Here is a 26,339-nt window from a genome sequence, read left to right on the forward strand (position 1 = left end):
ACATGAATTTCATAGAAATACTATTCATTTCTCATGTTTTCAGAGGAGAGGAAACGACGTGTCCACTCAAAGCTCTTCTTTTTGCGTAGAAACAAGGCAAGAATTTTTTTTAGGATCCTACCAAATTTCTGTACTGCTCTTAATTCCTACGTTTTGATTTCCTCCAAGTTGAATGAGTCCTTAAAGGCTTAAACCAAAGGATATTAGATCGAGTAGTCAAATTCCCCACCCTATAAAAAGACTAGTCAAATTTGTAGGAGAAAATCCTGCATTTAACATCTTTTCTAACAGCGTGAAACATTTCCCTTTTTTCTCAAATATCTCTGAGTTGTTCACTTGATCTTGTCAAGTTAAAGAAAAAGAAGTTGTTCACGCTCACTAACTATTATCTCTTTCCATTTTCGTTACGTCTACAATTTTCTCTTCATAGTTAGAGCACCTTAAATTAACACAACTGCATCCGGACATCTCATACTAGATTCTCAAATCCATTTTTCTACCATGTGTTCTAGAAATTGAAATGTCCGCATCGTCCGGTGCTTGCACGGCTACATCGTCATCTCCTCCTCGTCCTCCGACGTCGACCCACCTCTACGGACACCTACAACATCTTTTCTAACAGCGCAAAACATTTTCCCCTTGTTTTTCAAATATCTCGGTTGTTCACTTAACAAGAACAAGTTAAAGAAAATGAAGTTCTTCACGCTCACTAACTATTGCCTGCTCTCTTTCCGTTTTCGTTACATGCAGCTGGCATGTCTACAATTTACTCTTCAAAGTTAGCATCAAGTCTTGTGTGTGCTTGTTTTTTTCTCCTTCTGAGCAACCTGGACTTTGTAGTTCTAAAAGGACTTTCAAGGCATGCTCCAAAAGTTAGCGTTCACGATTCAAATAAATCCTGGTGTGTTATATCTTTGTTTCTGAACCAACCATATCAACAACACCCCTGTCCTGTCCTGAATATCATCAGTTATACAGTTTTAGTGTTCTGAACTAGTATTTGAAAAATATGAGACGATTTCAGACAATATGTCTCCGCAATATTATTATGCTTACAGTTGCTCACAAATTATAAGAGTATATGCTCCGTCTCGGAACTTCGAGCAAGTACCCTCGCCAAAAAGAAATTACTTCCAGTAAGTAGCACTAACCGACGTTGTTCAACATTCACAGTTGTAAATTCCCCTGTGAACACAACTAAATATAGTTCCAGCCTCCAAATAAAAAACAGAGTTTTTCACAAATTTCACACTGCAGTTGCTCACAATTTTCAACCTATTGCTGGTTGGTTACATGATTAGTGCACACTTGCATCTCAGCTTGCAGCCTGATGTTGTTTCTCAACTCCCAAGGAACAGCTTTCTTCAAGTACTACTGATGTTGTTCAGCCTTCACAGTACATGGGGCAACGTGAGCTCCGGCCACACTACAAATGCAACAATGGTGGTTCAGTAAACATGCATGAGACAATCTAGAGAAACAACAGTTCGAAAGTTTCACGGGGATCATATTCAGTCAACTACCTTAGTTCAGAGAGTCAATAGACGGGGTCATAGCAGATTCTGCATTGTCAGGAGAGGCAATTAATTCTTCTAGCGTGCGGAACCTCTTATGATCGGCTGCCGGTTCTTCCACGGGCCCCTTGCGACGTTCATGCTTCAGTTGAAACCTAGGACTTGTCCTAGGAATGCCAGTATGGTAGTCCTTCCTAGCATGTTTCACCTTCCCCCTCACCAGCTCTGCATCAGCACCATCAGAGGTCAGAGCCTCAGCTGGCAGCTCTTCCACGGACCCGTTACGACATTCGCGCTTTGTTTCAAACCTAGGACTTGTCCGAGGAGTGCCGGTATGGTAGTTCTTCCTGGAATGTTTCACTTCCCCTCTCACCAGCTCGGCGTCACCACCTTCAGAGGTCAGAACCTTGGCTGGCAGCTCTCCAACAGACCCGTTATGACATTCACGCTTCGGTTCAAACATAGGACTTGTCCTAGGAGTGTCAGCAGGGTAGTTCTTCCTAGGATGTTTCAGCTTGCCTCTCACCAGCTCTGCGTAGCCAACTTCAGAGGTCAGTGCCTCTGCTGGCAGCTCTTCCACAGGCCCGTTATGATATTCATGCTTTGGTTCAAACCTAGGACTTGTCCGAGGAGTGCCGGTATGGTAGTTCTTAGGACGTTTCACCTTCCCTCTCACCAACTCCGCATCGCCACCTTCAGAAATCAGTGCCTCGGCTGGCAGCTCTTCCACAGGCCCGTTACGACAATCATGCTTCGGTTCAAACCTAGGACTTGTCCGAGGAGTGCCGGTATGGTAGTTCTTCCTAGGATGTTTCAGCTTCCCTCTCACCAGCTCCGCGTCGCCAACTTCAGAGGTCAGTGCCTCAGCTGGCAGCTCTTCCACAGGCCCGTTATGATATTCATGCTTTGGTTCAAACCTAGGACTTGTCCGAGGAGTGCCCGTATGGTAGTTCTTCTTAGGCCGTTTCACCTTCCCTCTCACCAACTCCGCATCGCCACCTTCAGAGGTCAGAGCCTCGGCTAGCAGCTCTTCCACAGGCCCGTTATGACATTCACGCTTCGGTTCAAAGCTAGCACTTGTCCCAGGAGTGCCGGTATGGTAATCCTTCCCAGGATGTTGCATCTTCTCTCTCACCAGCTCCGCGTCGCCACCTTCAGAGGTCAGTGCCTCGGCTGGCAGCTCTTCCAGAGGCCCGTTCCGACATTCAGGCTTCAGTTCAAACCTAGGACTTGTCCTAGGAGTACCGGTGTGGTAGTTCTTCCTGGGACGCTTCACCTTCCCTCTTACCATCTTTGCATCGCCACCTTCAAAGGTCGGAGCCTTCAGAAAGGTAGAAGTCGGGCCTGCAGAAGGTCAATGTTAATTTTTTTTCTGGGAAGGGTGCTGTTAACTTCAAATAATAATAATTTGTTGCAATGTTTGCTTGATATGGACTGTTTGCAAGATAAACACACAACTGTACTGAGAAAGGGATAGAGGAATATACTGGGGAACGGCGCTGATGTGGGAGAGCGAGTACAGTTGTGCGATTCAGCCATATCAAGAGGTGCTTTTTCAGTAACCAAAGACGATGCTGTAGCTTCCAAACCATTTCCAGAGTCAGCAGCTTCTTGACTTCCTTCACTAACTGCAACAAACGCAGCCTGCACATCTTGGCTTCCTTCACGAGCTGCAACAAGCACAGCTTGCACATCTTGGCTTCCTTCACTAGCTGCAACAAGAGGTTCTTTTTCCGTAACCAAGGACGATGTGGTGGCTTCCAAAGCATGTCCGCAGTCGGCAGCCTCTTGTCTTCCTTCACTAGCTGCAGCAAACACAGCCTGCACATCTTGCCTTCCTTCACTAGTTGCAACAAACGCAGCCTGCACATCTTGGATTCCTTCACCAGCTATGACATGCACAGTCTGCCTATCAAGCGACGCCGCCCGGTGCTGAGTTGCAATATGATCCTCCTGAACAGTCTCGTCATCGCTGCTGCTCAAGTCAATAATATCATGATCGCTCAGATCTATGAAATCTATTACAGTCATTTTGTGGCCTGAAATAGTAAAATTGCGTGACCAATGATTAATGAAGAATGGTGCAGGAATAAAAAGAAGCTGAAGCTATATCCATCCATCAGACATTTCACCCCTAAGGGAAAAGAAACAAGTAGCAAGGATAATAAAAATAACCAAAGTCACCTACCCTTTTTAAGAATCGAGATATTTGAACATTTATGTAGCTATTATAACATGACTGGCTCTTTAACTTGGAGCACCGGCCATGAACTCTCTTTTTTAGTATATGTGGTAAAAAAACAATGAATGTACTATCGAAGACAAATGCAGTAAGATTATTTTCATATAACCCGTCATATATATTTTAATGTGCAAATTCAAATAACTCTGAATCCAGAGCTCTAGCGGTTGCTTTGATTCCTACATATCCATTTAGTATATCTTGATTGAAAATGAAGCTATCATTTCCTTCTGTATATTGCTAAATGAATAGATTTCACAAGAGGTCGAGAAGCTTGAGTAGTAGTAAGAATTAGAGTTCTTCCTCAATTATGGAATTTTTTCACATAGCTCGGGTCAATTAGCATCTCCATGTGTTGAGTTAAAAAGTAACGGCGACGTTGCTAAAAATCGAACAAAAATGGCTTTACCGGATCCAAGTGTGACCAAACTGTCGCCTTCTTGATCGTATCGACTAGAATGAGGATATTTGTGAATCTTGAGACCTGAATTTGATATAACCTTTAGGATAGCAAGAACTGGAGCTGTTGTAAATAGTACAAGCGCTTGAAGTTGTAATGAGTGTTAATGGAAAAAACTCATTGTAATGCAAAATAATAAGAACAGAGAAAAAATAACATTGAATCCTACAGAAAAAGATCATTGGATGATATTATCTAGGTTCACAGTTTTGAGACATAGGAAAGGATAATGTTTGTACAAGTCTTCATTAACAAGAATAATGGGTCGAAAATTTTCAAACAACATTTGTTTCACCAGCAATGAATAATGACAAGGCATGTGTAAGGCAAGACCAGACTACCTTCAGCTCAAATTTTATCCTTGCAATAACTTGAAGGCCAAGGTTCGTAGCTTTCACCCCATTGACTAGTGCAATTGCAGCAGCACCATCACTGTACAGTGCTGGAAGATAAGAAAGGCACTGCAGTTACACTTTAATGTAACATCGCTTCGCGTAATTCATCTTAACCGTGCATAAAAGAATAAAATTTGAGCTCTGAAATAATCTAGCTCTTCAGTACTCTTTTAAGATGACACAGAACAGACCGATGATTTATACTACTGAATATATACAACATTGTTTGGCTGAAGGTAGACTGATCATGTAAAAATAAATCTACAATGCTAGACCAAGCAGTATCATAAATCTGAATGAAATTGTTGAATTAAGAAATACTGAATAGAGGTACTTCAATCAGATAGCTCAATTCTACTAGCTGAATATTTTTATTAAGGATTATGGTACCATACTGGAAAATTGCTGTTTAAACTATTTTGCAAGATTACCATCTAAGTAAATATCCATATAAAGATAGTAAAATAAGTAGCAAGGGTATGAAAATTGCAAACCTTGCAGTAGAAGAAGTGCCAGCAGTTACAGGCCCATTCTTCTTAAACGCTGTCCCAAGTTTCCTCAGTTTCACTGGATCAATCTGCACACGTAGATGACCAGAGAAACCATGAAGAAGCAGTATGGAAAAAAGGTATGCTGATGGTTATGTATTTGCTTTGTCTTGATGTGTTATTCTTCTGTGTACCACAAAATTATATTGAATCAGTAAGTCAAAACCAGACCATGTTAGTTTATCAATAAAAAGTGAAACCATGCGCAGACGACATTGAAGAAATTCATTCCGTTACACATATTCCACAAATTTAGCAACCCGTAAGTTCAACACTACTATAAGCTGACTACTGGATTTTCAACTTATCCCTCTTTAAAGAATGGGGATACTAATATCATATCAACGAAACAACTATCTTTCCTTAATTAACTGCTATTTTCGCCTTTGCATTGAGAGCCTCTCCGACTTAAAGCACCGGCCATGATGAACTCTCTTCACTTAATACACGTGGTAAAATATTAAACGGTGGGATTACTGTTAATGACAAATGCATTAACATTACTTCCATGCATCCAATCACAAACATCCCATGTATTTTAGCGTGCGAATTTGAAGAACCCCGATTGTAAAAATCTAGAATTTTCTGCAAGATTTGTTCACAGCAGTTCGTCAATCGAAGTTGAAGACGTGCCTGGTTGGCACAGAAAACGTTGATGATTGCAATTTAGGAGAGCAGCAGGTTCGTTCGCCGCTAAACCTTAATTTTTTCTGTGCCCTCGGCCAAGTACTTTGGCTGAAAGGTGTGCTTAGCATAAACAAATCATACTCCTACAGTTAACTAGTACCACCACCAATGTCAGGAGATCTCTGTTTTACTGTTCAACGTACTAATAGCTGACTTGGGTGGGATCAGTGAGCTCTCGAACGCTACGAGGAAAGAGTTCGCAAATCGCAAAGAGGCCATCTGAAAAGAAGAAATCTGGAAGAGAAAGGCGCAGGCGGAGGCAGCAGACCTTGGTTCCTCTGCTTCCCCATCTCACCCCACCTTCAGGCTACTTCCTTGCTCGCTTCGCCCCCCTCCCCTCCGCTTGGCCTCCAACAAAACGGCCGGGAATCAAAGCGCGATCGGTGCTCTGCAAGGAAACCAGCAGAGATCGTTGAGCGGCGGCGAGCAAGAACCAGCTTAAAATCAGCTCCAAGAAAAGAAAGACGGGGGTTCCTCACCCGCGGGACGGATCGAGCGGAGGCCTTCGCTCCGCGCCCACGGCAGCGCGGTCCACCGGAGGAGGAGGAGGGGGAGGAGGAAGGGGATGCCGGACGGCGAGCTGATCTGGTGGGGTGGGGGATGCTCTCCGAGGGAGCCACGGGAGGATGATCACGTGGGGGGTTCCTGCGCCGTGGGACCCACCGAGATCAGTGGGCAGGCACAACAAAAAGAACATGTACGTACAACAGTCCAACTCCTTTCTTGACCATGTTTACTATGCTTAAACTATCTACAACTAAGATAAAATGCAAGATATAACTAATGTACTTAGAAAAGATAAAGTTACAAGTTAGGTACTATTATATATTACTTCCTCTAAAGAAATATAAGAGTGTTTAGATCACTGCTCCTATATTCCTTTACAGAGGAAGTAGTTTGTAAAAAAATAAGTTAGAAAGTTTTTTTTTTTTGCGGGGAAAAAAGGAATTCATTAATTAAGTGGCAGGGCAGTGGTGGAATTTTCCCTAGGCAATCGGTAACATAACATACCCGGTACACGAACTTGTTACAATTGTTATGCGGTAGAGGCATGTACTTACATGCTGCAAAATAATGGACTCACATGTACTTATAATTGTTCTCTTAGGAAGTATCCACAAACACTAAGATTTATTCAGGTAAAACATTAACTATGGCCGTAACTTCCTCTAGGGTTCCTTTCGAATCGCCTATGTTGTAATTCACAAACTCAGGGAACGGCTTTTGTCGCTCCGGCCTACCATACTAAGCTTACCATAACACATTGCTTACCCTAAAGTGTGATTCAATATAGTGTGCACCTCTATATTAACACCCTAGTACAACACAATAACAATTCATACAATGCATACTAAGCATCCTACAACACCGGTATAATAGGACAAAAGAAAACTACTCCGACATGAACACAATGAAACAAATCATAGGCGAATTATTCATTGAATCAAACACCATGTCTTAGTAGCAGATTACAAGTTATTTTTTACAGTGGTGAGCCATTTGGTCCAAGGAAGATGGTGGTGGAAATGGTGGAGTCCCCAGGCAACCTTCCCACAACAGTTGAAAGGGAGAGCGAAGGTCCCCTTTCTTTTGTTGGTTATGAGTTTTCTACTCTATAGATGGAGGCTATGGTTCTACAATTTTGGCACCAAAGGGTGCCCCCGGGTGGAGAGTTAGGGTTTCCAACAATATATAGGTCAAGTCTTCCATGGTCAAATCCCGAACGTTCATAATTTATCAATCCCGAACGTTCATAATCTACCATGGTAAGCAAGTGATGATCTTTAAGAATTAGACTTGCATGGACAGATATGTAGTAACTCCAAATTTTACCGGACCTTGAAGTTTTTTCATACTTCGTTGAATTTCCATGAAGTTCCTACGCACATAAGGGAAAACAAGTAATTGTGCTTGTCTTGCAATTAGTAGTAGGTTAGTCCAAATACATATCAAAGTTTGCATAAAAAATAAGATAGTGGCATGAAACATACAAAAAAATATAGATACGTCGGAAACTTATCAAGGGCGAGATGTGGCAAGATGCTCACGTGTCGCAGAGGTGGTAGGCTGGATGGGATGGGCAGGGTCATGGGTTTGGGGGGGGGGGGGGGGGGGGGGGGGGGGACTGCTGCCAAAAGCCGTGCTCCGGCTGAGGCTGGAGTCGTCGATGGCGGCGCCTACAGGCGCCTTCCCTTGTTGAAGGCATTGAGGTTGCGGCCCTCCCCTTCTTTTCCGAACATGCTTTGGGGGAAACCCTAGATCCGGTCTCCCTTGAACTCAAATAATATGTTAGCATGGACCCATGCTGCTTGAGCACTTCTTCCTCAACCGAGGATATTATTATGCTTGTACAAGATTATCAGGGGTTATGCTCAAGGTCAGGGCTTCATGTAAGTAGCACTAATAATTGATGATGTTCAACCTTCATATGTACAAAACCACATATTCCGCAGAAATTTTACGTTACAGTCGCTCTCAAAAATTTCAACCTATTGCTGGTTTAGTTACATCTCAGCTTGCAGCCAGGATGAGAAGAACACAAATGTAGCTAGTTTCCGTAATTGACAATTAAATAGCAATGGTTGTGTGCCTTTTTCATGTACATCAAAATAACACCTTAGAAAATGTGCAACTTCTACTCCTCGATCAACTGGAAGTTCATGTACATCAAAATAACACAAGCTAGAAATCTCTTGGAGATATTCAACTGGAAGTTCAGCAGCAGGCAGCAGCTTGTCGAACAAAAAGGGACGTAAACTGATCTGCCATTCTTCATGGCAAAAATGGACTCATCCACTAAAACCTTTATTCATTCATTCCCATGTTTCCGTGGGCAGCAAGTGTACAACTACATTTTTCACTTCAGCCTCTCCTAATTGATCCATCTCAGCGAAACTAATAAGCTAGCTAGCTACGGCTAGGCTAGGCTACTTCTACTCCTCGATCGTCCAGGCTGCTGCTACTGCTCCAGCAGCTTGTTCATCGTGGGGGTCTTCATCTCCGCGCGTGCAGGTTGGTGACCTTGATGTCCGACTCACCGTTGTTGAAGACGAAGAGGTGCGCGTCGTCGCCGATGGCTTTCCTCGGGTAAACCCTCGTCAGGATGCACGTCTTTCCGCCGGCCCCGAAGCTCTCCACCACAGAATGGTCAATCTGAAATGAAGTTCGCGACATGCCTTAGACCCCTCTTGCAACGGTTTAATCCACTCCAGAGCATACACTGATCATGTGGTTACATATATACATATACCAATGTTCTGAGGGCGATCTTCTTGGTCTTGGCTATGTCGACGTTGACAAAGCCGGCGAAGGTCGGCCTGTAGATCTGTGACTCGTACGATGACCTATTTGATAGTGATCATTGGGAATTACTGTTGGATCTGGATGCATGGATAATCCAACATCGCAAGTTTTGTACCATGTAATGTGACTTGAGTAAGTTGTATCTTATATGTTACCTTGTTGGGTCATTACACATGAGGATGACGTAATTGGTGTCGTTGGTCTTGAACACCCTGAAGAAGACGGCTGTCCTCTCCTCGAGGTCGTTGGAGGCCAGCAGCCAGAGCCCAAACGGCCCAACGCAACCCTTGACGTGCGAGTTGAACTTCTTGCATAGCCCCTGTGCGTCGGTCCGCCACGCCAGGTCGAACTTCTCCGCTTTGTCCAGGTCCCTGATGGCGAACGCCGCCTCCACGTCTGACTGCACAGATTTGAAGCCGGTGATCTCGAAGTACTCGCCGCCCTTGACGGCCTTGTTGCTGACATTTACGTGCTTTGAGCGCAGCGACTTGACCTCCTCCACTGGCCATTGGATCAGCTGTCTCCCGCTTCGCGATAGGAAGATCTTCCTTGGTATCGCCTGAGAAAATCAGCAACAACAATACGTCTCGATCTCAGGCTCTCAGCACGTACGGTGGAAAACATACTAGGAAAAGTAATTTTGTTCATGTGCAAGCGTAGCTAGTGACCTGGATGCCGGCCCAGCCCTTGTGGTGGTCGTTGGTAACGGTGTCAGACTCATTGGCCCAGCCCCAGAGAACACGTCGTTTCTTGGTCGGGTCGAAGAAGGACTTGGAGGCGTAGAAGTCACCATAGTCGTAGCGGAGGTCGTAGTCATTGTCCAGGAAGGCGTGGTCGGGGGTGTACCTCTCCTTGTCGTGGTCGTATGTGCCAATTGTGTAGTAATCGTATCGTGTCAGTTCTAGACTCACCTTGAGCACGTACTTGACCTCCTTGGCCACAACACGGTCGTGCAACTCCACGGTGTCCACACCACTCTGGTGGTTACGGCTGCCTCCGGCTACCGCCACAGGGAAGAAGTCAGGGCACTCCCACATTCCTGTGAGTCCCGCGTGCAATGAGTGGCGCGCCTTGACCCACTTCTTGAAGTCTCGGCTCCGGTACAACACCGCGATCCCCCTCATGTTCTCCTTGGTGCCCACCACCAACCTCCAGTGTCTGCACATATATCAGGTACAACATATATTCTTTATGCATAATCAGAGCACAATATATAGTTTGGAGGGTGGGTGGGTGGGGGGGGGCACCGCCCCCCTCCCCCCAAGCTTTGAGCCAACTTGTGAAGAAAATTTATTCGGAGGATGAAAATAAAATGTACATACCCGTCTGGTCCGTACCACGCTGTCGTGGGATCACGGAAAGCGCTTGCGTTGATGCCGTGGTCGGGGCTGATGATTGGATTGTAATCGGGCTTGACCCACTGCCGGAGGTATGGGTCGGAGAGGTTGGCCGGGTACGCGACGTTCTGCACCTGGTTCTTGTGGGGGTCGATGCCGGTGTACATGATGACGGGGACGCCGTTGGGCAGCAGTGTGGCGGAGCCCGACCAGCAGCCGTTGACGTCGAAGGGCATGGTCGGGTAGATCGCAGGCTCCAGCGCCACCCAGTGAATGAGGTCGGTGGAGACGGAGTGCGCCCAGATGATGTTCCCCCACACGGCGCCCTTGGGGTTGTACTGGTAGAAGAGGTGGTACAGCCCTTTGTAGTACATTGGCCCTGCATGCATCCGCACGCACGTAAGCTAGGTTTAGATACATGCAGCTGGGTCGCACAGTGCCATGCAAACAAATGTCCACACTAGTTAGTAAACTACTACTCGACGTACCATTGGGATCTGATTGGTTGTTGCGTCGTCATGGGAAGTAGGGTCAATGCCATGCAAACAAGAGGCGACCAGAAATGAGTAACAGAAAGAAGAAGATGATCCACAAACATGCAGAGGTGTAGATGGATCGAGAAAACAGTATTCACCATTGATCCAGTTCTTAGGGGGCTGGAAGTGGTAGCCGGTGCGCAGCTCCTGTGCAACCTCCTTGGTCTCCAGCGACTGGAGCTCCGGATAGATGACATGCGACGCGTGCACCGCCGTCGACGCCGTCCAGCACAACAGCGACACAACGGATAGCGCCGCCGCTGCCGTCCCCATTTCCTCTCCTTTCAGCAGTCAGCACGCAACCCTAGCTCGAGAGAGAGATGAGTGAGTGAGTGAGCAATGCGGTGTGTGTTTATAGCCGAGTTTGGATAAGCTGTACACATGGGATGGACTGAGGACTGAGGTCCTAGGATTCCACGTGGTGGCCGTGCTGTGTTGACAGTCAAAGACTTGGATAAGACCGCACGCATGGAATGGAGTCCTAGTATTCCACAGGGTCAGGGTGGACCGCCCGCGCGCATGGATAGGCCACCAGCTCTCCTCTCCTATATAGCTAGATGGTCCACGGCGAGCGTCGCCGGCCGCCGCCGCGCTCGCCGCGGCGTGCTGCTGCTTTGGATACGGCGACCGCGTAGCCGCCGTAGGTGGATATATAGGTGCACGATGTATATAATGGGTTAACTTAACTCCGCACGTGCCCCTCCGTTTAATAAATGTAAATTCCGTACGTGTAGTGTAATAGCTTAGAACTTGATTGAGAGGGTGCTTGGATCCAAGAAACTTATTTTAGAGGGTGATTGGATATGTTTTAGTCCCATGACTAAAAGTAGTGGGACTAAAACATGCTAGCCTCACCCATGCTTGGATTCAAATACTAAAAAGGCTAAAATCAAGTTAATGAGCATTTATTATCCTCCAAACCCTTCAATCTAGAACTCGCCTGTGTTAAAGGAGAGGAGTTAAATGAGTAGAGAGAGGACTAATCCACATTTTAGCAGGGGTACCCCTGACTAAAAACTTTTAGTCTCAAGACAAGATTTAGCCCCTCTTTAGTCAGGGTTGCTTGGAACTTTAGCCTCTTAGTTTGACTAAAAATAGTCTCTTTAAGAGGCTAAAGTTCCAAGCAACCCTGACTAAAGAGGGGTTAAAACTAGGGAGATTTTACGGTGCATTATAATACACCAGAGCACATGTATTATATGACCGATCTAACGGATGAGAATAATTGGGCCTTTTTAAGCCCAAGGGTATTTTCGACCTAATTTTTTTACCTTTAATCGGCCCAATTTGGTCCAGGGGTATTATCGCCCTAAATTTTTCGATTAAATTAAGTGCATTAATAAAGCACTTCATTATAGAGGTCCCATCATCGTGCGTACTCTTTTGAATTTCGGTTCGAGCGGTTCGTCCTCTCTCCTCCTCTCGAGCCCTAACCTCGGGCGCCCTCGATCGCCGCCGATCGCCTCCGGCGCCCTCGATCGCCCCCGGCGCCCTCGATCGCCGCCGATCGCACTCGCCGTGTCTACCCCTCCTGCTCCTACTCCCCCTCACTCCCTCCATCGCAAGTCACCCCAGTCGGGTCGCGGCGCCAGATCCTTCCCCGAGCGGACGCCACCTTCCCCGACCCGAGAGGCCACATCATCCTCATCGACGTGCATCAACTTTTTCACGCCGGATCTTCGCTGTAAGTGCCTACCCATCTCAAATCTTTTCTGGTCCCTTCTGCATATAGAACCAATAGGGGTCGGATTTGATTCGGGTTTAGGATATGTCATGTGAGGTTTAGGGTTTATTGTTTCAAAAAGTTGTGAGGAGATTTCGGTCGGATTTAGTTAGGGTTTAGGATATGTCATCTGAGGATTAGGGTTTATCTTTTCAGAAAGTTGTGATGAGATTACGATTGAAAGGAAGTGTAAGTCGGATGTAGCTACGACATATTGAAGGACTTAGTTAGGATTATGTGGCATGAGAAAGTTGTCAGCAGATTTGGATTCAAAGAAAGTTATTTTGGATTTACTTAGGAGGTACTTCTGAATTGAGTTTCGAGATATTTTGGATTTAGTTAGGAGATAGTTATTTTGTATGGAGTTTGGACTTATTTTGGATTTAGTTAGGAGATAATTTGGATTTAGTTAGGACATACTTTTGGATTTTGTTACGAGATAATTTGGATTTAGTTAGGATATAGTTTTGAATGGAGTTTGGAGATAATTGATCTATCAGGGTGGATCTATCAAGGCATTTGAAGGACTCGTGGACTTTGGATTTAGTTAGGAGATCATCAGTTAGAGCTAGTACAATCAATTACAAATTTCTGGATTTAGTCAGGGCATATTTACTTACAGCTTTTGAAGGACCGAGTTAGGTACATGAATCCGATATGAAAAATTAAATCAATTATTTAAGCAGAGTAGTGCATAATTCCGGTAACGTATGCTATCCATCCGTAACATTGACTATCTGTTTCCGCTGACAGCATAACGACATGGATGATAAAGGCAACGATGGCAAAAACTTGGGTGATACAGGCAAGGACGACAAGGACATGGGTCATAGAGGCAACAAAGGCAAAGACATGGACCCCAAAGGAATGGATGGTATGTGCATGGATGATAAGGATAATGAGGATGCAGGCAAGGATGGCATAGACATGGATGATGTACACATACAAGGTAAAGGAATTGATAATAAAGGCATGGCTGGTTCAGACCCGAATGAGTGTATGGAATACTTAGAGATTGTGAAGAAGACGTTCAGGACTGAGGAAGAAGCCTACATGTTCTACGTAGGCTATGCGAGAAAAAAGGATTTGGTGTTAGAAAGGATGATCTGAAGTACAGGGGTCCGGGTCTGAAACAAAATGCATACAGAAGGACATACAAATGCTGCAAACAAGGATGGCAGGCCCTTAAGCACTTTAACAGAACTGAAAGAAAAAGAACACCGAGGGGTCTTTCTCGGTGTGGGTGTCCCGCTCTTTTTCAGGTTGAGCTACAAGATAGCAGTGGCCTCTGGTTCGTCAAGAATTTTGTGGACAAGCATAACCATCTGTTTGTCCCTGCTGACCTGACTCCGTACTTGTCGGCTCATCGTAGAATGACTGACGCACAAAAGGCCGATGTCATCGAGTATGCTGTCGGTGGACTTCGAACACATCAGATTATGAATGTAATGGAGAAGAATGCCAGAGGTCCTGACAAGCTTGGATTTATATATCGAGATCTATACAACCATGTTTCAATCCAGAAGAAGCGCAAGATAGAAGGCGGTGACGCTAGATATTTGCTCACCTATATGATTGCACAGAAAAAAGCAGACCCAGAATTCTTTTTCAAATACACAAAAGACAGCGAAGGCCATTTGAGGAACATATTCTGGGCTGACTCACAATCCCGCATTAACTATGTTGCCTTTGGTGGTGTCGTGGTGTTCGACAGTACATATCGGTCTAACAAGTACAAGCTTCCGTTTGTTCCATATGTTGGTCTGAACCATCACTGCAGCACAGTTTTTTTTGGGGTGGGTCTAGTGTCAGACGAGACAGTTGCATCATACCAGTGGATTCTTCATGTATTTTTGGAGGCAATGTCCCAGACGGCACCAATTTCAGCAATCACCGATGGGGACGGTGCAATGGCTAAAGCAATAGCTACTGTCTGGACCGGAACAGATCATCATTTGTGCACGTGGCATATTGAGGAGAATATGGTGATGCACCTCCGCAAGGAAAAGTTGGAGCAATTTAGGGAATTCATTTACTGTCGTTGGGATGTTGATGAGTTTGAGAAAAGATGGGAGGCTTATAAGGTTCGGTTCAAAATAAAACCAACGGGCAAGAGGTCGTCATGGGTTAACAGGATGTACAAGCTGCGACACAAATGGGTTGCTGCATACACAAAGGGTAGATATTTCCTAGGCATGATGAGTAATCAGAGGAGTGAGTCTCTCAACTCAAGGCTTCATGTGCACCTGAACAGGAAGATGCAGCTTGTTGATTTGTTGCAGCATGTTGAGCACTGTGTATCCATAATGCGTAAGACTGAAGCAGCATTAGACGCAGTAGCAACACATACGATACCCTTCACTAAGCTGAATGCACGCCCTCTGGAGATTGCTACCTCTTATATTTATACAACTGTGATGTTTCCAAAGGTAAAGCGTCAGATTGTCGAAGGGACAAATTGGCAGGTCACGGACCGGGTAGCATGTGATGGTTTGGTCGTGTTTGGAGTTTTGCGCAAAGCCCCATATGATAAAGTCCCATATGGCAGGGATGCTAGAGAATTGCAAGGTAAGGAAGGTAAGTATGCTGAGGACTTGCATGCAAAAAAATTGGATGCTGAGGATCCCAATGACTTGGAAGGTAAGGATGTTGAGGACTTGCATGCAAAAAATATGGATGCTGAGGATCCCAATGACTTGGAAGGTAAGGATGCTGAGGACTTGCATGCAAAAAACTTGGATGTTGAGGATCCCAATGACTTGGAAGGCAAGGATGGTGTGGACTTGCACGCCAAAAACCTGGATGCTAAGGATCCCAATCACTTGGAAGGTAAGGACAGTGAGGAGTTGGAGGCAAAAAAGTTGGATGCACAAGGCGTGGATGCTAAGCCTGTGGATTTTATATATCACCTGACTTGTCTGTTTACAGGAGCAAGACTGGATGATGCAGCTTGTTGTAAGGACATATTTATCCCTAAGTGTTTTTGTGATTGATGACAACTCATTTGCGGACTAATCGTGTGCCATGAGTATTCCAGACACTTCTTTGCTAGGCACAAGACGATTGGGCGCCCCTCGAAGACTGACGAAGACGGCGTCTTTTCTACGCTTCTTTTTGGTGGATTTGAGTCATAGGAAAGCCGTACTATTAAGAGGGGGTCCGCGTTGGAAAGGTTTGGGTGGAATCATCACGTACACGTCTCCTTCTTATCCCCTCCTTCTTCCTTGGAGCTTCCTCCGTTTTCTTGCCTCCCTTGTCTGGCTGCCGTTGTTGGTTGTGGTACTACTGCTCCTAGGTCAACGGTAGTACCGTGGGCATTCGCGGTAGTACCGCGCGGTAGCGCGGTAGTACCGCAGGTGCCCACGGTAGTACCGCGTTCGCCGAGCGGTAGTACCGCGCTATGCAGTCAGGCAGTAGTACCGCCCCTCGGCAGTACTACTGTGTCGGGTTTTTGCTACTTCCGTTTCTTTGCGGAAGTAGGCACGGAAGTTTTCCTTCTCCCCTGGCTGGGATTTTTGCCTCACGGTAGTACCGCATGGGGGGCGCGGTAGTACCGCACGTGCGGAAGTACCGCCCCCAGCTCATGTGCGTCTGTTTATCGGTTCTGTGCTGGGGTTGCGGCAGTACCGTGGGTCGGTACGGTAGTACCGCACAGCCGTGCGGTAGTACCGCTTGGTTGCAAGCAGTAGTACCGCGCGACCTTGCGATAGTACCGCTGGCCAGGCGCGGTAGTACTGCTGGCCGCGGGCTGGTTGGTGGGTAACGGTTGGATCTGTTCCACACACTATATAATGGGTCCCCTTCTTCCCCGTTGACTTACCTCTTCCACCACTAAGCTCCATTATTGCTCCAAGCTCCATTTTCGCCCGATCTCACTCCCTAGCCAACCAAACTTGTTGATTTGCTCGGGAGTGGTTGAGAAGGCCCCGATCTACACTTCCACCAAGAGATATTTGATTCCCCCACTAATCCCTTGCGGATCTTGTTACTCTTGGGTGTTTGAGCATCCTAGACGGTTGAGGTCACCGCGAAGCCATAGTCCATTGTGGTGAAGCTTCATGGTGTCGTTGGGAGCCTCCAATTGAGTTGTGGAGATTGCCCCAACCTCGTTTGTAAAGGTTCGGTTGCCGCCTCCAAGGGCACCAATAGTGGAATCACGGCATCTCGCATTGTGTGAGGGCGGGAGGAGATTACGGTGGCCCTAGTGGCTTCTTGGGGAGCATTGTGCCTCCACACCGCTCCAACGGAGACGTACTTCCTCTCAAAGGGAAGGAACTTCGGCAACACATCCTCGTCTCCACCGTCTCCACTCTTGGTTATCTCGTGCATTTACTTGTGGAAGCTTATTTGTTTCATATATCTTGCTTGCTTGTGTTCCTATCCGTGTTGCATCATATAGGTTGCTCACCTAGTTGCATATCTAGACAACCTACTTTGATGCAAAGTTTAAATTGCTAAAGAAAAGCTAAAAAAATTGTTAGTTGCCTATTCACCCCCCCTCTAGTCAACCATATCGGTCCTTTCAATTGGTATTAGAGCCTCGTCTCTTTATTAAGGACTTTACCGTCCAAAGAGTATGGTTGATACCATAGACGGTGTGGAGGAACACTCCGGTGTGAATCGGATCTCGTCTACGGGCGATGGGGGAACCTCGGTCTCTCGTGAGGAGTTCAATGTGGCCTTGGAGACATTGAAAACCTCCATGACGACCAAAGTTGAAAGCATGTTTACTAAATTTCTTGAGGGGCTTAAACTATCCACTGCACCATTGAAAGTGGGTGACCCCGCCAATAAGGTGACGGATCCTATCCCCGACAAGGGGGAAGCTAGTAGTGAAAAGGCTCCTTCTTCTAGTGGTAAGAATGGCACCGACATCTTTGCCCATGTGGAACCACCACTTGTTTATGGTGGACCGGTTCCTTCCACTCATTTGAATCATGCCGGTCCTCCCCCTAAGATTGTGAAAAATGAGGACTTTGATTCTTGGGTTTACCGCTTTAAACGTCATTTAAATCATGTGAACAGTAACCTTTGGAGAATCATTGAAGAAGGTTTTTATCCGCATGATCCAAGCAACTTCACTCCTCGAGAATCCGCGGATAATAAATTCAATGAGAATGCTCTCTTCATCATTCAAGATGCAATTCCACCTGAAGACCTACCTCATCTTCGTCCCTTCGCCTTGGCCAAAGATGCATGACATTGTGTTGTCTCTCTCTACCGGGGAAGCGCAAGCATTCAATGCTCCAATTATGAAGTGGTACAAGATGAGGCCGATGAGTTTGCAATGAAAGAAGATGAAGAACCTCGTGAGCTTTATCGGAGAGTAACCAAACTCGCGGTCTCACTACGAGATCACGGGAGCAAGGACACGGATGACAATTGGATCAAGCGCAAATTCCTCAAGGCAATGATGCCCTATCACAAGACCATGTCCTCCGTCATTCGTCAAAGACCGGACTTCCACACTTTGACCTCAAGCAAAGTGTTGGATGAGTTTGTGGCCATGAACATTTTGGACAAGACTGCCGACAATGCGGTGCTCCGTTCTCAACGGGCAAAGAAGCCTAACCTTGCATTGAAGGCCAAGCTCACCGTGGAAGAAGAAGAAGAGGAAGAAGAGGAGAGCAACCCCAAAGATACGAAGTATGCATATCATGAACACATGGCACTTGCTTCAAGGCAATTTTGGAGCAAGAACAACTCAAGGCCAAACTTTAGCAAAAGAAACTCGAGTGGCACAAGGGGCAAGCAATGTGTAAGGACTTGCTACAATTGCGGCAACGTGAGTCATTTCGTTGCGGAATGCCCGTATGAGAAGAGGGAAGACAATGGTGGCAAGCTCATCCGAAAGGACAAGGCCAAGTCGTTCCCCAACAAGAACAACTTCACCAAGAAGACTCCTCCAAAGGCTTTGGTTGTGCAAGAAGAGTACAATGAGGATGATGATGATGATGAAGATGGTGAGTCGGTTGCCATGGCCTCCGTTGCCATTGCAACAACGTCACGGGTGTCTCTCTTCGACTCACCCAACGAGAGCATCACCGCCAAGTGCCTCATGGCTAAAGCCACCAACAAGGTAACCTCCAACATCAAAACTACCATCATTAATCATCCTTCCCCGACGGATAGCATTAATGAACTTGAGGGAGCTAATGTGGAGGCTAACGAGTTTGAGGCCTTTATGGGCAAACTCAAGGGAAAATCCAAGAAGCACTTTGTTGCTCTCTTGGAACAACTTGGTGAAGCCAATGACATGATCGAGGCTCACGAAGACACCATCTCTAAGATGGAAGGGCATAGTCGTGACTATGCCGATGAGATTTCGGATCTTTCCAATGCTCTTGAGGAAGAGTGTGGTCTTCGTTTGGCTCTTGAGGAGTCACACAACATTGATCATGCTAAGTTAAAGAAAGATTATGATCATGTCCTCATTGTTTCCCGTGTGCTAAATTCCGAGAAGGCCAAACTCGGGGTTGATCTTGCTAGACTCAAAGAGGAGTTTGATATACTTGACAAGGCCCACAAGGCCTTGAAGGGTATTCACGCTAGTCTCAAGGAGTCTCATGATCAACTCCAAGTGAAGCTAACTAAGGAGAAAGCAACTTTTCCTCATATGGTTTTAATTGATAATGCAAATGCTACTAATCCGTGTTGTGAGCATATACATCTTGTTGAGGAAAATGCTAAGTTGAAGGAGCAACTTGAGAGAGGTCTTGCGACTTGCATACAAGGCAAAAAGAACCTCAATGATCTCTTGATCAACCAAAAGGGAGGTGTGGCCAAGGAAGGGGTTGGGTACGTGCCCGACTCCAAGAACAAGAAGAAGAATGACAAGACCAAACGACCTCCTCCCCTCATGCAAACCTTTGTGAGGGAGGGAGAGAGTGCCCCGAGGAGAAGAAGAAGAACAATGTCAAGAAGGGCAATGTCACCCCTCTCAACAAAGCCGGCGATTTTAACCCTTCTTATGTGTTATGCCGTGCTAGTGATGGGCATGTTTATGCCAAATTTGTTGGTTCTCTTCATGAATACATTGAATGGTCTATTTGGGTTCCAAAAACCCTTGTTACTAACATCAAAGGACCCATTACAAAATGGGTACCTAAAACCAAGCATTGATCTCTTGTAGGTGTTTGCTTCCGGTGGGGGATCATGGTTGCTCGATAGCGGAGCTACAAATCATATGACCGGAAGCAAGGACTTGGTGGTGGACGTGCACAAGGATCCATCTATGCCCATCAATGTCGAGTGGGGTGACACCTCATCTTCTAAGGTATTGGGACTTGGCAAGGTGGTCATCTCTCATGATCTCATGATCGAGAAGGTCATGCTTGTTGAGTCCCTTGCATACAATTTACTTTCCGTTCGTCAACTTGCTATCATGGGCTTTGCCACTTTCTTTGATATCGATACCGTGGCCCTCTTGTGGAGCAAGACTCTTAAAGTAGCTTTTGTTGGGCATGTCGAGAACGGTCTATATGTGATTAACATTTCGGAGCGACCCACTAAGACTGTGACATGCCTAATGGCTAAAGTTGATGTGGGATGGCTTTGGCATCTCCGTTTAGCCCATGTCAATATGAGATCTTTGCAAAGTCTCCTTAAGGGGGACCATGTCTGTGGACTAACGAATGTTAGTTTTGCTAAAGATCGTGCTTGCAGTGCCTGTATCGAAGGAAAGCTACATGAGAAGGCTCACCCTCCCACGACTATCATTTATTCAAAGAGGCCTTTGGAGCTCCTTCACATGGATCTCTTTGGGCCTCCATCCTTCGATAGTTTTGGAGGTAGGAAGTATTGCTTGGTGATTGTGGATGACTACTCAAGGTACACGTGGGTGTATTTCTTCAAGAGGAAGAGCGAGACCCAACAAACTGTCATTGACTTTGCAAATGAAGCACAACGTCAACACAATGCAAAGATCTTGACAATAAGAAGTGACAACGGCACCGAGTTCAAGAACTACACCTTGGATGAGTTTCTTAGTGATGAGGGAATCAAGCATCAATATTCCGCACCCTACACCCCTCAACAAAACGGTGTTGCAGAGAGGAAGAACCGGACGTTGATGGATGCGGCAAGGACCATGATGGAGGAGTTCAAGTCTCCGTACAACTTTTGGGCCGAAGCCATCAACACCGCGTGTCATGCATCCAATCGGCTCTACCTCCGCAAGGGCTTGAACAAGACTCCATATGAGATACTCACCGGTAACAAGTCGAACCTCAAGTACTTCCGTGTATTCGGGTGTAAGTGTTTCATTCTCAAGAAAGGTGTTCGGTTGTCTAAATTTGAGGCTAGATCTTATGAGGGCATATTTGTTGGCTATGCTACAAACTCGCATGCTTACCGTGTCCTCAATAAATCCACGAGACTTATTGAGGAGACGTGTAACATGGAATTTGATGAGAATAACGGCTCCCAAGTGGAGCAAAGTGGCACTTGTGATGTAGGTGATGAAATTCCTCCCCAAGCCATAAGAAGAATGGGTGTTGGCTTTATCCTACCCATTGAGGAACCCCTTGTGGCCGAAGGAGAAGGACAAAGCTCCACTCAAGTGGAGCCATCGCCAACCCAAGGCCCACACGCTTCCGAAGAACAACATGAAGGCCCTCATCCTCAAGAACATGACCAAGGGCAAGATCACGCTCAAGACGGTGTTGACACATCAAGTGATGCCCAAGGTCAAGTTCTCTCATCCTCCGAGCAAGTTCAAGAACAAGAACAAGCCCAAGACGACGCTCAAGATGATCAAGTGACCACTCCTCGTCTCACCCCCGAGGAGGAATTAGAGCGTCGTGCCGCCAAGGTTGCTTCCAAGCTCTCCACCAAGGATCATCTCATGACGAATGTGCTTGGAAGCTTAAGAAAGGGGGTAAGCACTCGTAGACAATTAGCAAATTATTGTGACCATCACGCATTTGTCTCTTGTGTGGAACCCCACAAGGTCTATGAGGCGCTAGAAGATCCGGATTGGCTCAATGCCATGCATGAAGAACTCAACAACTTCAAGCGCAACAAAGTGTGGAGATTGGTGCCAAGACCGACCGGGAATCACAATGTCATAGGAACCAAGTGGATATTTAAGAACAAGCAAGATGCCCATGGGATCATCATTCGCAACAAGGCTCGTTTGGTAGCACAAGGCTACTCCCAAGTCGAGGGTATCGACTACGGTGAAACCTTTGCTCCCGTTGCTCGTCTTGAATCCATTCGCATGTTGATTGCATATGCTTCTCATCACAACTTTAAGTTACAACAAATGGATGTGAAGAGTGCTTTTCTTAATGGTCCTATTAATGAATTGGTTTACGTCAAGCAACCCCCCGGGTTCGAGGATCCCTACTTTCCCGATCATGTGTATCAACTCGATAAGGCACTCTATGGCCTTAAACAAGCCCCACGTGCGTGGTATGACCACCTTACCGAGTTGTTACAAGACCGTGGTTTTGAAGTTGGGCTAATCGACCCCACTCTTTTTACTAAGAAGGTCAAAGGGGAGTTGTTTGTGTGCCAATTATATGTTGATGATATTATCTTTGGTTCCCCTAACAAAGCTTTCAATGAGGAATTTGCCGCTCTCATGACCTCAAAGTTCGAGATGTCTTCCATGGGAGAGTTGAAGTTCTTTCTAGGGTTCGAAGTGAAGCAAATAAGAGAAGGAACCTTCATCAATCAAGCCAAATATACTCAAGACATGCTCAAAAGATTCAAGCTAAGTGATGTCAAGCCGACTTCCACTCCCATGCCTACCAAGTGCCAACTTGACATAGATCCCAATGGTAAAGCGGTGGATCAAAAGGTATATCGCTCCATGATAGGTTCCTTGCTTTACCTTTGTGCATCTAGACCGGATATCATGTTGAGTGTGGGAATTTGTGCACATTTTCAAGCCGCACCTAAGGAAATTCACTATGTGGCGGTCAAATGAATCTTTCGATATTTGGCTCATACCCCAAACTTTGGCCTATGGTACCCAAAAGAAGCAAACTTCAAGCTTGTAGGGTATTCGGATTCCGATTGGGCGGGAGACAAAGTGGATAGGAAGTCCACTTCCAGAGGGTGCCAATTTCTTGGTTGCTCTTTGGTAAGTTGGTCCTCCAAAAAGCAAAGTTGTGTGTCTCTCTCGTCCACCGAAGCGGAGTATGTGGCGGCCGGTAGTTGTTGTGCACAACTCTTATGGATGAGGCAAACTCTAAAGGACTACGGTGTCATTTGTGACAAAGTGCCTCTTTGGTGTGACAATGAAAGTGCCATCAAGATCTCTCTCAACCCGGTGCAACACTTCAAGACGAAGCATATTGAGATTCGGTATCACTTTATCCGGGATCACATTAGGCGAGGAGAGATCGAGCTCAACTACGTCAACACTCATGATAACCTTGCAGATATCTTCACGAAGCCCTTGGATGAAGCAAGATTTCGCGAGTTAAGGCATGAGCTAAATATCATCGATTCGAGCAATGTTGCTTGAACCCTTGAACACCCCACCATACTCAACGTGTTATCCTATTTAGATGTAGGCATGGACATAGGGGGAGTGATGTTCTCTCAATGAACTCTCCCTCCCCCCATTATGCATAAATCAATCAAGTCTTTCACATTAGCCATGTTTGATGGTACTTGTGCTTCAAAGACGAGTTTTGGTCATGGACCCAAGGATAATTCTTCGCGGTGCCATACCAATTGACTCAAACATAGGTGGCTACGGCCACCGCCCTCTCTTTTGGAGAGGTGGTATCTCGTGGTTGGTTCGTTTGTCGTGTGCGTTTCTGGTTTTGTGTGTTGCGTGGTCTTGTGGTGTCGTGTTGGCTCGGAGTGTTTTGTGCAAAGATCCAGTTTTTCGTGTGCTCGAAACATGCATCTTCTTGAGCTCACGGTACTACCGCGTCTGGCCGCGGTACTACCGCTTTGGGAGGCACGGTACTACCGCGCCACAGCACGGTACTACCGCTCTGGTGCGGTACTTAGGAAGTACCGCGCCGGGCGGTACTACCGTGTCTGGGCACGGTACTACCGCGCCGTCGAGGGCGCGTGGGGGTTATGACTCGGGCAGGGGAGTTCCAACTCCCCATACCCATTCTTTTGTCTCTCTCTCCACGTCTCTCTCTCTCTCAAGAACGGCGCCGGAGGCCCTCGCCGGATCTCCTTCTCCGGCCACTCTCCTCGGATTCCGACCGGTGGGATCGTTCCCCACCACTTCTTCTTGCCATGGACCAAGGTTTTTCCCCGAATCCCTCTTTTTCTTGGTTGTTCTCTTGCTTCTAGGTTTTTGGGTAGAAACTTGTCGTTCTTGAGATTTTAGGCCAAATCTATGCAAGAGTAGGATGTAGGAGAGTCGTGATGCGTAGGAAACATACTTGATATGCTGTCTTGTGGTAGCTTTGTCCAACCGTAGTACTGCCGTGGTTTCGCAGGCTTTTTCAGATTTGAACCTGTTCAGATCTGACGCGGTGCGGTACTACCGTGCCTAATGTGGGGTACTACCGCTCTTGCGGTACTACCGCCTGTCAGGTGCGGTACTACTGTACCGTGTGGTACTACCGCTCTGCTGACGCGGTACTACCGCACCAGCCGCGGCGCTAAGGTCGTACTACCGCTCCTACACCCGGTACTACCATGATCTTGCACGGTACTACCGCGTCTAAGAGCCGTACTACTATCTTATCTCCGCAGCACTTGGTAGTACTACCGTAGGGATCAAATCTCTCTCTAGGCATTTATCATGTGTGCTTTCTACTTGTTTCACTTGCTTTGTTGTGGTCTTTGCATTAATCTCTCTTGGCTGTTGTGGGTGTTTTTGCGTTCTGTGTCTTAGGTTGTGGCTCTTGTCGTTCCAATCCCAGTCGTGACACTGGCTCCAAGCGTCTGCGCAACCCCCAAGATGAAGCCCCAGAGGGCTCCAATGCCCCCAAGCACAATGTCAAGACCACTGCCAGCAAACAAAAGGAACCTGCTAAGGGCATGGACGAGATTTCTGTCACTGAGTATGTCGAACGCCGGAGGGTCAATCCCTATGTGACTCCTCGGGCTGTGCTCAGAGGCACTGAGATGTTCTGGAACAAGCAATAGGTTCTCATCTATCTGGATGTAATCAAGAGCAAGCAGAATACATTCGTGGAGGTCAAGTGGATAGACATGCATCACATGCGGAAGGACAAGTTTCGTGACTATTTTGGAGAGGCTCTGGACTTGGTGGAGCAGTTTGCTATTGAGCCGGTGATCTCTTTTCACCATGACTATGACCCTAAGCTCATCTGTCAGTTCTTTACCTCAGTGTACTTTCATCCCGGGGAGGAGCGGAGGATGACCTAGATGACCAATGGCCGTCAGCTGTCTGCTACATGGAAAGATTTCATGGATCTGCTGCACATTCCTGATGACGGGCTTCACACCTCCGTTGGTGTTCGCCCCCATGCCAACTCTGAGTCTGCCAACAAGAACCTGCTTCAGCCCTTCCTTGTTGGGAAGGTACTCCCCAATGGCAAGTCATCTTGGGTGTTAAACTCCTTTCTGGATATCATGCATCGCATCTTCCGCAACACTCTGTTCCAATGCATTGGCAACAAGGACAAGGTACATGCATATCTAGTGGACATGTTGCTCATGTGTGCAGAGGCACGTTCTTCTCAGACTCAGCCACTTGATGTCTGACACATCATGTGTTGTGAGCTTCAGTTTGTGGTGTTCACTCGCAAGGTACCCATCTATGGACCGTACCTGTTTCTGCTGCTCTCCACCACTTGGGAGAAGATGTACCCGGGTGATGAGTTCCTTGCTCCAGACTGGATTCGCCATGAGTCCATCAGCCTCCGCGTCAAGCCCAACTGGGCCAACACCACTACCCGTGCTGAGGCCTCTTCTGCTAGGAGGGCTGCTGGTGAGGGGGAGGCTGCTGCTGCTGAGAATGTTGCTGAGGACCGTGCTGCTAGGTCCACCACTTCTTCCTCTGAGCCGTCATGGGCCAAGAAGCTAAAGGACAAGATGAAGACTCTCTTCTGCATGCAGGCAAAGGGACAGTACAGGGCTCACGTGGCAGACAAGGAGAGTCGCCGCCGTGACAAGAAGGTTATGAGGCTCTTTGGAGAGGATGTGTCTGGCGGGTCCGAGGACGTCATCACACCTGAGGCTGCCTGGATGTCAAAGCAGGGATACAAGTGGACCAGTTCAGAGGATGACCTCGAGGAGACTATCCCCGCCGCTGAGTCTGACGAGGAGCACGAGGAGCAGTGGGACAACTTCTCTGCCTGAGCCACCCCGTGTGTGTAGGTGTCCTCTCTGCCTTTTTGGCGTCTCGATGCCAAAGGGGGAGAGAGTGTAGGGATTTGCGTTGTGTAGTGCTTGTTGCGTTTATTTGCTTTGTCTTTTGGACCTCATTTGTGCTTGGTTGCTCTTGTTTGGTTTGTGCTTTCAAGACCTTTCCTTCATATGGTGTAAGACATATGCACTTTATTTATCGTAGTTAACTTATATGTGTGCTATCTTGTCTAGTGATAGATATGCCTTGTCTCTATAATATAGGGGGAGCTCTGTTCCTAGTATTCGTGTGCCATGCAGTCCAAAGCACTCATCTAGGTGGCACACATCTAGG

The 26,339-nt window shown here is 46.6% G+C and overlaps 2 protein-coding genes across 5 annotated transcripts; both read right to left on the reverse strand.

Moving 5' to 3' along the window:
- Positions 1–1,098: 1,098 nt before the first annotated feature.
- Positions 1,099–6,515, reverse strand: LOC123059882 (uncharacterized). 4 transcript variants are annotated; one of them, XM_044482413.1, is made up of 8 exons: positions 6,326–6,515; positions 6,115–6,234; positions 5,106–5,188; positions 4,558–4,658; positions 4,166–4,240; positions 3,002–3,553; positions 1,524–2,858; positions 1,099–1,426 (listed from the first exon to the last, which is right to left on the reverse strand). In XM_044482413.1, the coding sequence occupies exons 6-7, from the start codon at positions 3,543–3,545 to the stop codon at positions 1,525–1,527; spliced, it is 1,878 nt and encodes a 625-aa protein (XP_044338348.1). In that variant the 5' UTR covers positions 3,546–3,553; positions 4,166–4,240; positions 4,558–4,658; positions 5,106–5,188; positions 6,115–6,234; positions 6,326–6,515; the 3' UTR covers positions 1,099–1,426; position 1,524. The 4 variants fall into 4 exon arrangements, with proteins under 4 accessions (XP_044338348.1, XP_044338351.1, XP_044338349.1 ...); XM_044482416.1 differs by lacking the exon at positions 4,558–4,658; XM_044482414.1 differs by lacking the exon at positions 4,166–4,240.
- A 2,325-nt stretch (positions 6,516–8,840) lies between these two features.
- On the reverse strand, positions 8,841–11,295 carry LOC123059883 (beta-fructofuranosidase, insoluble isoenzyme 3-like). Its single transcript, XM_044482418.1, has 6 exons — positions 11,121–11,295; positions 10,472–10,865; positions 9,818–10,307; positions 9,305–9,708; positions 9,097–9,190; positions 8,841–8,999 (listed from the first exon to the last, which is right to left on the reverse strand). The coding sequence occupies exons 1-6, from the start codon at positions 11,293–11,295 to the stop codon at positions 8,841–8,843; spliced, it is 1,716 nt and encodes a 571-aa protein (XP_044338353.1).
- Positions 11,296–26,339: the final 15,044 nt, after the last annotated feature.

This window comes from Triticum aestivum, chromosome 3A, assembly GCF_018294505.1.
Source record: "Triticum aestivum cultivar Chinese Spring chromosome 3A, IWGSC CS RefSeq v2.1, whole genome shotgun sequence".
NCBI lineage: Eukaryota > Viridiplantae > Streptophyta > Magnoliopsida > Poales > Poaceae > Triticum > Triticum aestivum.

Bases quoted from the DNA above. Each gene is read 5' to 3' on its own strand.
- LOC123059882 (XM_044482417.1), bottom strand. From the start codon at position 3,545: ATGACTGTAATAGATTTCATAGATCTGAGCGATCATGATATTATTGAC. The intron at 2,859-3,001 runs GTATATTCCTCT...GACCTTCTGCAG, and splicing joins CACATCAGCGCCGTTCCCCA to GCCCGACTTCTACCTTTCTG.
- LOC123059883 (XM_044482418.1), bottom strand. From the start codon at position 11,295: ATGGGGACGGCAGCGGCGGCGCTATCCGTTGTGTCGCTGTTGTGCTGG. The intron at 10,866-11,120 runs GTGAATACTGTT...GGATGCATGCAG, and splicing joins CCCTAAGAACTGGATCAATG to GGCCAATGTACTACAAAGGG. The intron at 10,308-10,471 runs GTATGTACATTT...ATATATGTGCAG, and splicing joins GCGTGGTACGGACCAGACGG to ACACTGGAGGTTGGTGGTGG.